The following is an 11,312-nucleotide window of genomic DNA, read 5'->3' as shown; positions in this document are numbered from 1 at the left end:
CCCACCCAGCCACCTATGCCGTCTGTCTTTGAGCTGGCCAGATGGAGTTTAAGCATGAACACCATGAAAACCAGCTTCTGGCACTAAACAATGTCACAATTACCAAACACCTTTACCCACTCGCTCAGCTGTTGCTGCTGGTGGCCCCGCTGCCCAGGGCACCGGGCCGGGCACGCCCTTTCCTGTTCCCTCCCTCCTTCAGCCTCTGGTCCTGGTCCTCCGCTGTCTCCATCCCCTGGGATCACTGCCACTGCCCCTCCCTGCCCACCCAAACCCACTCCGCTATTGAAGCCACGCTTCAAAGTGTCATTTTCTTTTTAATTTTTAATCAGTCTGTGTTGAGAAAAAACAGGATTTGATCAAGCTTCCAGCTCTCACCGCTCTATCAGCATAGCAATTTTATGGGTCAGAGTTTTGATTGTATTTGTCTAAAACCCAGAGGAGAAACGGAATCAGCTCCACAGATCAACATGTATTGGAAGAGACACTTCAAGACTCGGGAAATGTTTTTATCAATCATTTTCTTAGGAACGACACCCAGTGGGCCCCGGGAGAGCGCGGTGCGAGTGCTGGACGGACAGGCGGGTGAGACAGCCGGACACCTGGGAAGCAGGAGCGGAGAGCTGTCTGTCTTCAGAGACTGCGGACTTCGCAGGACAAAATAAAAGGGGGAAAAAAAATCCAACCTCATATTTTATTTGGAGGAGGAGGAATATATTTTCGGATACAATTTCTGTTTTGGAAAATTAAATCTGTCTGAGTTTGGCAGCAGGGGCAACAACCCTATTAGTGAACTGGAGATGGGCTCATGACTCAGATAAATTGTCAAGTGGGATCTTTTAAAGATGCCGAAACAAAACATTACCTTGGTTACTTCTCCACCATGAGATGCTATTTGAACACACTGTGACCATGTGTAAAGTCACAAGATTTAGCCACCGCCATGGATCCGTGTGCTAGACCATGAATACAAATACTGATGATATTTCACCAAAGGACAGCACGGAGGACAGGAGCTCTACTTTTTGAAGAAATTTCCAAAAAGCCGAGTCTTTCCTTTCCTTTCTCAGTGGAACCGCCACATCCCGCTTTAGTCTTGCCTTGATCAGAGTTGTCCAGCCCAAGGGACACACCAGAATCTTCCCTGGGGAGCCTGCAGGGGGCGCTCTGCCGCTCTTCCAGCAGCTCAACACAGACTTCCGGCAGAGGCTGATCCATCCTAATTTGGCGTCCAGAGACAGTCTGAAGCAGATTTCAGAAGCGATTTACATAATGGGACATGCTTTCAGAGGAGGCGGGTAGTACTCATAAGTCAGCGGGATGTGGGATTTGGTGGGATATGCGTGGAACCGTCTGTCCCATGTTCCGCAGCACAAGATGCACTTAACACCTTCTTCCAGGACCACACAGGGTCTTCTCCCCCCCCATCCTTTTTGTTCCTCACTGGTCTTGGCAAATCCTCAAGTTTCATTTAAAAGCACTGCCACTGCCCTTTGTATCAGCCTCACTGCTGAGTCCGAGACGTGTGATGGAGTCACCGTCCCCATGCTGATAAATTAGAAAACTTCCTCCATCCCCCCAAGCTCTGTCCTCCAGAGGCCTCACTCCAAAGTACAAGGTGCCCATCCCCAAAGGGACAGCAGAATCACCGGGACTTTTTCCAGTTATGGATCTTCTTCCATTAGAGGGATCTCTGTAAAAGAAGAGATGGTTATTATACTAATACACCGGAAAACACCGCAAAGATCTGGAATCGTGAGCTTTAGTAAAATGTCTACGGTTCCTACAAATCAGTGAGAAGAAGAAAATGCTAAGTTCCACATATCAGTCAACAAGCAAATAAACCAACTCCTCTGTACAACATTATTTGCTGGAAAATCTCATACTCAGCTCATAAAAAATAAACTGTTAGGCTTCAACCATGCACCCTAATGGTCATACAAACCAAAAGGTTACAAGTTCAAGTACAGAGAGGCAGGGTGGTACTGGAGAAAAGGAACTCTATGAGGAACCAGGAGACCCCTGTTTCCATGTGGTTACTGCTACTTACTGTCAATATAAGCTGGAATTAGCGCTTTCATTTGTAAAGTGGTGCTGGTGCCCCCTTGCCCCGGGAAACACAGCCCTAATTAGTCTGATGCATTTTTACTATTTTGCCATGAGCTGCAATCTGCCTTTCCTTGCAGTAGGCACATACACATCTTTTACTTCACCCCTGATAAACATAACTTGTATGTACCCAGAGCTTCTCCAGGGCTGGGCCCTCGTGCTGGCATCTGGGTCTTCCCTTTTAGCACGTGTGTGTTACCTTGATCCCAAGCACCACTTTCGGAAGTCCTGCCTAATTAAGGGAGAAAGAAGAAAAGCATCCTGGATCATACAGATGCTATGAAAACCCACTGTGGCCTTTCTACTTTGGATGGCTTGGTGCTCTTTTATGCCTCCAGTTAATGGGCTCATCACTTGTGAGATGTTGATCATTTCTTCCAATAATTGGCCTTGCCCACGGCCTCTACATGCAGAGAGAGCAAGATGCAATTTAAGCTGAGTGAGACGGTAGCACTGATTTGGCCCTGAGCTGGGAGCAGGGTGGGGCTGTGCAAGGGTGGCCTGGGCCTCGGGGCAAATGCTTACCATCTGCAATGTCAATGCCTGGGCTGGTGGATGCCACCTCCCCCGCCGTGCTGGGAGCTGTGTCAGGGCTGTCGGAAGCGGGGCGGGTGCCCCCTTGGCACGTGGGAGGTGAATACAAACTCTGGAGCAGCTCCGAAGAGCCTGAGACGCTGTCACGGGTTCCTGACTCCCCCGGGCCCGTGTCCGTGTCCCCTGAGCCGGGGTATGCTGGGGGGCTCTGGTCGTCCACGGGTAAGGGGCAGCCCTGGCCCACGGAGGCCAGGTACCCTGGGCCTAAGGCACTCAAGCCGCCACTCACAGCCTCGTCATAGGACGGGAGCATGACGGGCACGCCGTCTACCACCACGAAGTCGGGGTCGCTGCTGGAACTCCTGGGAGGCCCCCTGTGGAGAGGAAAGTGTTGCTAATCTGTCAGGTGACAGGTCACCCCGGGAACGAGGCCACAGTGCCCCCCACTGCAGCTGGGGTCCTGGGGGCTGCAGAGCCCTGGGAGGAGGTGGTGCAGGAGATCTAGCCTCCCTGCCCGGTCCCCTCCGGCAGATTGTGCGTCCACCAGGGCCACACTCTGGACAGGAGAGGTTTTCTTCTCCTGCTTCCCTCCTGGCCTTCTGCTGCCTCTGGGCTCCAGTATCTCCTCATACTTCCTTCTTCCCCCCATTGGACCTCTGGGCTCGGCCTTATGGTCATAAACCTGGGAACAGGGGACTATGTGGCCCATGCCAACCGAGCATCCCAATGTGCCCCTGCAGTGTCCCTGAGAAAGCCTGTTGGAAACGGAACAGTACCGTTAAAAGCTTGGGAAACCGTGGACCCTAAGTGCCCCTTTCAGTTACCCCTGTGCTTCGTATGCTTTGTGTTTGTTTTCTGCTACGGTATAAAAATCACTCATTTTTAGTCAAGACAGAAAAACAACAACAACAGAAAAAAAAGGAACTCTGAACACCATCTCACGGCCGCCCCCCGACCCAGCAGCCACCTGAACCTAAGCTCCGCCCGTGCTGCCCGGAGCGGGGGTTCCCTTACGCTGACACACATGCGGTTCTGGCCTTGCCCTTGGCCTCTGGTCCCTTGCACCTTCCGCACCGCGGGTCTGATGCCAAAGCCCGAGCTCCGTGACCACTCTCTGCTCCTGGTCCCTGGAGGAACCGGGGTGGCCAGTAAGTGGCCGCTGGAACTTGGTTCCTTATTTCCTCGGCTGGGAACTGGTGCTGAGTGATGTGGCCAGAAGGTAAACTATCAGGAGGAGAAGACAACCCAGCTGGGGGGGTGGGTGGTGTAGACCATGAACCCCTATACGCCAGCGCCAGGGGCTCCAAAATCTGAGGACTGAGATGTCTGGACGCTGGTGTTTGAGGTGGAGGAAGTGTCAGGCCGCCTCTCTCTGACGCTCGGGGCCACTGGCTTTTTGGAGCATCTTGCTTAGAGATTCTGGTGGGGGGGGCTCCTTGCTCCACCATCCTTAAGGCCACCCAGAGCTGGGGGAGGTTGCAAGGACCATGACCCCCAAAAGGCAGGAGCCAGGAGGAAAGGAAGAGTTTGCTCCAAATCCAGCTTCTCTCCCCTTCCACAGCCCTCGTGAGTGGGTCTGGAACCGGCCGAGCTCCCCTCCTCCCTGGCCTCCAGGGTCTCACACTGGCCTCCTTTCTCACTTAGGCCTCCCTGCCTCTCACTGTCCCTTTCACCAGCAAGCTGTCTGGGTCAGGGCGACCCGACGGATGCCTCTGTTCTCCGTTCTCCCCCAACCAAAGCTCCCACAGTGGCAGCTTCTCCCCCCTGGGCCCAGCCCCACGGCTGTCGTCGCATCTCTTCGGCGTCTACACCTTTGGGACCTAGAGTAAAAAAGTCCTTCCTGGACCTGCTCCTGAGAACCTTATCATCTATTTGCACAGCTGAGATCAACGTTTCCACACAACTAGAGAGTAACCTAAGATGGAAATAAATACTCAAGGGATTTAAAAAAAAATCAAGTGAGTTTTAGGGACCATTTTTATTACTTATTTATTAAATTCTTTTTGCTGCGCTGCACGGCTTGCGGGATCTTAGTTCCCCAACCAGGGATTGAACCTGGGTCCCTGGCAGCAGGAGCTCCAAGTCCTAACCACTGGACCGCCAGGGAATTCCCTAGGGACCATTTTTAAAACATCTTAATATTTAGTCTCTATCCTGGAAACTTTGTTCCCAAGCCTATGTAGAAAAATAGCTCTACAGGCCACATTCAAGTACTCCAGTGTACTGTAAATCACAATATGTGGTTCAGCTTTCTCCTTATAACCCTTAGGCCTTCTTTAGATAGGCTAATTGCTCAATGATAGAACATGGTCCTTTGACTCATAAAAAATAACGGTGAAGATAGAGAGGGCGGATGGCAGGTTGGGGAGGAAAGAAGATTCTGTCACTTCAGCTGGAGCTTGGCTGTGGCCCCAGGATGGTGTCCACACACTCTGGGCCTGGCGTGGAGGCAGGTACACACCCACCCCCGACCTAGCACACTTTCACAGCTGGGAGAGTGGGGTGCTTGCAGGTTGGGGGACTCCTGCCGCCAGCCTGGGGCATTGCTACGTGGGATGAGGCAGTCCTGGGGGCGGGATGTTGAGGGGAAAAGGTGGGTGGTGCTTTCTCCAGCAGCCCCGCCTGCTTCCCGCCCCCGCGCCTGGCTGGGAGTGTGAGAGACGCAAGTGAGTTTCCTGGAGGGCGGAGGGCGGAGTGGGAAGCGGTGAGTCCTGGGAACCGCCTCCCCCACTAAGCAACACGCTCTTTGCCAGGGGCGTGGTACACACGGCCCTGGGGGCCAGTTCGTCCCTGTGGGTAGAAACAAATGCCCTTTTCTCAAGCATGAGGTCCCCAAATGAGAAGACTCTGACATGGGCACAGGAATCCAAGGAGATACTTGATTCCCTTGGGAGCCCTGGCTAGCATCCTATGATGTTCGGTGCCCTGACTTCCTTCTCACGTTCACAAACTTATCCCTGTGCTTTGTTTTTTTTTTTTTTTTAATTTTATAAATTTATTTATTTATTTATTTTTGGCTGCGTTGGGTCTCCGCTGCTGCGCGCGGGCTTTCTCTAGTTGCGGCGAGCCGGGGCTACTCTCCACTGTGGCGCGCCGGCCTCTCATTGCGGTGGCCCCTCCCGTTGCAGAGCACGGGCTCTAGGGCGCACGGGTGTAGTCACTCCGCAGCATGCGGGATCCTCCCGGACAGGGGCTCGAACCCGCGTCCCCTGAATCGGCAGGCGGATTCCCGGCCACTGCGCCACCAGGGAAGCCCATCCCTGTGCTTTCTAAATGACTTCTCCTTCCAGGAACAGTGATCTGCCAGCAGCAGTGCTGGGTGGCTCTTGGTTCCGAAGGGCGCTGGTGTGCTTGCTTCCGGGCAAGGGGCCAGCGTAGGAGGGGCAGGGCCACAGGCTGCCCTGGGCACTGAGAGGACCAGACCGCCTGTGAGGGGCTTTGACAAGCTCCTCTCTGGTGATGACGACAGGGAGGATGAAGACATGGACCGAAGCTCACCTGTGCAGCTGAGGAGGATGGAGAACAGCCCCCCCCGCCCCCACCCGCCCACAGGTCCCACTCCGAAAGCTCAGACCCTACTTGGAGGCAGAAGCTCACCAGCCCTGTCCTGGTTCCCCATCCAGAGCCTCTTCTCCTTCCGGAGACTTGCCACGGTTTCACACACCGGTTTCGCACCTCTGTTGGGTCACGCACCTTGGACCTTGTCCCTAATTACTTCTGTGTATTTCTTATCCTCCCTGTGGCCTGGAAGCTCCAAGGTACGTAAGTCTAGCGCTGCAGGCACATAGTGGGCAATGGGGGACCCCTGGGGGTGGGAGGTGCAGGGTGTACAGCCTTGATGGTGCTCCCCTTCTCTGCACCCCCTACAATGCCTGCCTCGAGAATGTTTATCCAGGGAAGGAGGGAGACGGGGGGCTCACGGGTGGGGGGGCGGAAAGAGGGAAACGAGTGTGTCTCCAGCTTGGTGTTCTGACCCCAGACACCCCAAAACCTCCCAGGCGAGTGTTTTTGCTTTCTCCCCTATTCCCCCTTCGAAGCTCAACTCTGCACTCATGAAGGCTGACCATCCTTTCTCCTTGCTGCTCAAGGTGGCTGCACTGACCTGGGGGGAAAGTGGGCCTTGAACTTGGTCTGGAACATCCTGGCCAGGATGACGAGCAGCAGCGCCAGCAGCACGCTGGTGGCCGTGAACGCCACGATCTTCCACGTGGTCAGCAGGGTCTCATGGGTGCCGGGCCACGCTGGCTCTGCCGGGAGAGAGGACGAGGCAGCTGTGAAGCTCGCGGGCCGTGACGGGCGCTGGGGTTCCTGTGTGCTCGTTTGAGGGATTTGCCTTCTTTACTTCTCTGCACTCCACCCGCACTGGTTCGCGTTACCATTTGTGGGCCTCCAGATGCGCTGTGTTAACAAATGCTTCCCCCCCCCCTTGCTACATCTGGGGCAGCCGTCACCCCTGCTTGGGGCAGGTGGCCGTGGCCACACCTGGAAAAAGCCGGGGCAAGCAGGCTGGACGGGGTGGGCGGGAGACGGTGGGCGGACGTGCACGGGCGCCCAAGCCTCCGTCGTGTGGTCACTACCCGGGTGCTCTGAGACCAGGGGTGAGGATAGTTTGCATTTGCTACTAAGTAGGAAGCACTGACACTTGCACGTGGCTTACGTTTTTAGAAGTGAGAGCAGGTTTTACCCATAATCATATCATTTGTGTTCTGATATGCGTCCTGGACTGGAAGAGAAAGGCTGAGTCATGCATCGCTTGGGTCACACCCATGGGCCTGTATCCTTGTCAGTGGAAGGGGACAAGGCTGAGAGAAGACAGAGTGCACAGAGGCCAGGTCCTTCCATGGATGCTAGGGGTCTAGGGACCCGTTCAGAGGGTCAGCATTTTAACATGGGCATGGGCGGGTTAATACTCCTGACCCTCTGAACAGGGTTTGGAAGTATCAGCCACGTGTATCCACAAAGATGAGTTTCTATATCCAGTCCCTAACACCGCGTGTGAGGGGGGAGGGTGTGTGGGAGGAGGGACGGGGCTCAGGACACAGCCACCCGCCACTGTGAGTAGTCTGAACCTGTACCATCCAGGGACGCCCTCGACATGCTCACCTGACTTGATGCAGTAGACTTGATAGGAAGGAAACCACTCCCCGTACTGGCAGGTGATGTACTTGTAATCACTGGTGAGGCTGTAGCCGGGATCGCAGTAAAACTCCACCACGGTTCCGTGGTTGTAGCGCTCACATGGCCGCGGGTGGCAGATGAAATCGCCGTGACTCACCATGGGAGGTAGTGGACAGACTTGGGCAGTGGGGGAGAATAAGAGTTTCAGAACCACATGCTTATCCTGTCTGGACCCTCAAAACAGAGATTGAGCTCGGAGAACGCATCCCTCAGAGATGCACTGATACATGAATCATCAGACTAGTGATGATTAGCTGTCCCCAAGACAGTTCCTTCGTCTGTCCCTTCACGTGAGGTCAGACGGAAGCCTGCAATAAGATTCGGAGCACTTGTCGCTGTCATGTGTCACTTTATAATGATAAAGTACATCGTAAAAGAGAGGTTCGTTTTACATCGCAAAGAGTATGCCTAGTTAATAGGCAGCGTTAAGCTGCTCTATTAATAATGCATGCTATTATGTGCCAGACAACCTAGTAAATACAACTGAGATATTTATGCACAGGATCTTCGCTGAAAGGAACAGCTATCCTGAGCCTGCTCCTGTGGCTATGGGAGTAATCTGGGACCATCCAAATCCCTGGGTGTGCCTGACCTGATCCACAGATGCCCTCCTGGGGTTTGGCCAATGACGTATATGCTGCTCTTCTGCTGGCTCCGTGCAGGCCCAGGCCACAGCCTCCCTGTCATAGGCGCCCTGACCAGCGCGGAGGAGCCTCGGGGCCTGGGCCTGGTTTGCCACTAATATGCTACGTGACCTTACAGAGGTCACTTAACCAAATTTAAGCCTTGATTTTCTCCTCTGTAAAATGGAAGTTTATTCTACCCTTGATAATGTTTTATGGTTTTTCCTAACCCTCATAGTCTGATTTTAGGGGAAGAAAAGTTGTTTTCAGTTGCCTCTCTTGAACCCAAACTCTGGGTTGTCAGGTAAGAACGGTTCTGTCTCTGGGTCCAGAAAGATGGTTTTCGTGGAGTTTAGGGCTGTTCACTGATTCCCACAAAGAGCCCTCTTTCCTGGACGAGGACTCAGAACTGCCCTTAAACAGTCCTCAAGAAACAATCAAAGCCCAGACCACCGAGGCCAGCTTCAAACCCACGCCTATGGAAACCGCTATGAGCTTTGACCAAAACAGGGAGAAGGTTAACTTTTGAGCCTCTTCCCAGGGGTACCCAAGCCCTGGGCGGTGGAGATGCACAGGCAGGCCTCAGAGCTCTCCCCACGCAGCCGCATCTGCAGGGAGCTGCCCGCCCCACACGGGCCGCTGGAATGTGTGTCGGGAGCTCTCTTCTGGCAGCAGGCCGGGCACTGGGGCTGGTCAGCAAGATGGGCCCACCCGATGGGGGTGTCTCATGGCTTGGGGCCAAGAGGCTCTTTACAGACACTCTCTCTCATCCTGCAAACAATGCCACGAGGCAGATCTTGCTGGCTCTTTTCAGAGTCAGGGAAACAGAAACTCAGAGAGGTCAAGTTCTCCAGGAGCAGCTGGAGGAGTGCGTAGGAGCTCGGGCTGAGTTCTGGCTCAGCTCCTCACCAGCCGGGTGACCCTGAACAAGTGGCTTCTCATCTCCGAGCTTCAGTGGCCTCATCTGTAAAATGGGAGCATCTGAGGGTTATTCTGGGGAAGGCTGGCCAGGCCTCAGTTCCAAGCTGACACTGATGTAAGTGGGCAGTCAGGGATAACCAGGAACCGGGCATCTACAGAGAGAGGTCGTAATGAGGCAACTGCTTCCGCAGGTGATGGAAAAACCTATGTGGACAATGAGGCCGCTGAGATGCGCAGCAGCGGGAAGCCACGACTGCCCCTGGGCAGGTGGGATGAAGGTGTCCTAGTGGCCGGGCCCCCGTGGAAGTTGGAGCCACGGAGGTGATCCTGTGGGAGATGGAGGCCGCGGAAACTCAGGCACTGCTGGAGACGCCCTGGGGCAGCGAGGCTCAGGGGGAAATGCCCCAGCTTCTCCACCTGCCCTCACTTCCTCTGGACAAAGCCGGCGGGGAGCCAGCTGACCGGGGTGGGCGGGGTGCAGGGGAAGGTCCAGGACTGGGTCTGAGGTCCACAGGCCCAGAGCGTTCTCCATGAATGGCGGCTGGCAGGTGAATGCGCCTCGGGTCCCACGGGTAGACACTGGTGTAGAGTCGGGACCGGAGCTCTGGCTTTCCGCCAGCCCAGGGCATCTCCCGTCCCAGCAGATGCACGCCCTCCACAGAGCTGCCCAGGGCCACGGAGTCCCGTCACCCAATGCACTTCTAGTTCCACAAACTGGGGCTCCTGCCAAATCCACTCCCTCCAGGGTGTTCCATGAGCATCCCCAGTCGCTGATCAAGGCAGCAGGAGAGGAAAGGGAAGGGAAGGACGAGAAGGAGGGAGAGAGAAAAGGTACCAGCAGCATTGAGCTGGTCCTGGGATGCCAGCAGGGATTTGCAGCAAGGGCCCCTCCTTCCCCAAAGGCCCCTCTGTGAAGAGCACAGGGAAGGAAGTGTCCGGCTCCCGGCCCAGTGAGGGAGGCCACTAGGCTCTCAGAGCCACCTTCCTGGGCTGAAGGAGGCCCTGCCTTCCAGAGTGAAGGGGAGGTTCGATGTCCGCTGTGCGGCCAGCCTGACAGCAACATCTGCCACTCTGGTGGCCTCCAGGGCTTCCTGGCTCATGTGGCCACAAGGGGTCCCCCTCCTCTGCTGCTGAGTGCCCCCCAGCACTGCAGCAGCTCACGGGAGGCTGGACCTTTGCTGGGAGAGTAGGTCCTTTCCATGGTCAAGAGTTATACAGAGCAGCAGGTCTCTCCTCCTAGCTGCCCTCCAGACAAATCCCCAGCAGTCCCCACAGGATGAGAGAATCACCAGAGCATTTTCAAGGCCCAGAAAACGTCATGAGAGGTCGGAAGAAGCCCTGTAAATATATATATGCAAGTTTGTTATGCCGACTAAAAATCGGCATTCTCCACCTGGTTCTACAGGAATGAAGTCACTAAGTCACTGCAGTCGCTGACCTTCAACACCCCGTGAAAGGAGTTCAGGGCGGAGATCAGGAATGAGGCACTCTGTGCTCTGGAACAAACTGGCAGAACAGGCCTTCAGACGGTTAGATATTTTCAAGAGATTTTATGAGCCCAATTTCTTGCATCTTCTGATATCTAGAAAAGCACTAAAACCATTAATGGAGACATCTCCCTGTGACCAGCAGCAACCTTCTGCCAAGACGTGAGCTTGACTGTACGTATCCCTGTCACCAAAATCACATGTATACTGTCCTCCTCCCACCTCTCCGGAGCAGTTCCTCAGAGCCATCTGAGAGCCTGTTTCCCAGGCTATAGTCTTCATTTGGCCCCAAATAAAACTTAACTCACAGCTCCCACGTTGTGCAATTTTTTTCACTTGACAGTTTTCAGCAGCATTTTTCCTCACTTGGAGGATAAAGGACTGTTCAAATCGTTGCCTTAACCCTGAGGCAGGTGGTCCCTGATGTGCTAAGGAAGGCCTGGGCTGACCGGACCCTGCA

At 54.6% G+C, this 11,312-nt stretch overlaps 1 protein-coding gene across 4 annotated transcripts in view; it reads right to left on the bottom strand.

The window, feature by feature from the left end:
- Positions 1 to 675: 675 nt before the first annotated feature.
- SUSD4 (sushi domain containing 4) overlaps positions 676 to 11,312 on the bottom strand; it is a 137,083-nt gene continuing 126,446 nt past the window's right edge. For 2 of the 4 annotated variants that reach the window (XM_057554012.1, XM_057554006.1), the window contains exons 6-9: positions 7,747 to 7,945; positions 6,746 to 6,890; positions 2,635 to 3,017; positions 1,519 to 1,693 (exon numbers count right to left, since the gene is read on the bottom strand). In XM_057554012.1, the coding sequence (XP_057409995.1) occupies positions 1,665 to 1,693; positions 2,635 to 3,017; positions 6,746 to 6,890; positions 7,747 to 7,945 (756 nt within the window). In that variant the 3' untranslated portion in view covers positions 1,519 to 1,664. Of the gene's footprint in view, positions 1,694 to 2,634; positions 3,018 to 6,745; positions 6,891 to 7,746; positions 7,946 to 11,312 lie in introns of all 4 variants that reach the window. The other 2 variants (XM_057554014.1, XM_057554017.1) reach the window with 2 other exon arrangements.

The sequence above is a fragment of the Balaenoptera acutorostrata genome, chromosome 1 (genome assembly GCF_949987535.1).
Source record: "Balaenoptera acutorostrata chromosome 1, mBalAcu1.1, whole genome shotgun sequence".
NCBI classification, from domain to species: domain Eukaryota; kingdom Metazoa; phylum Chordata; class Mammalia; order Artiodactyla; family Balaenopteridae; genus Balaenoptera; species Balaenoptera acutorostrata.
Note: the sequence above shows the minus strand (reverse complement) of the source record. Positions and strands in the feature narration are given on the sequence as shown.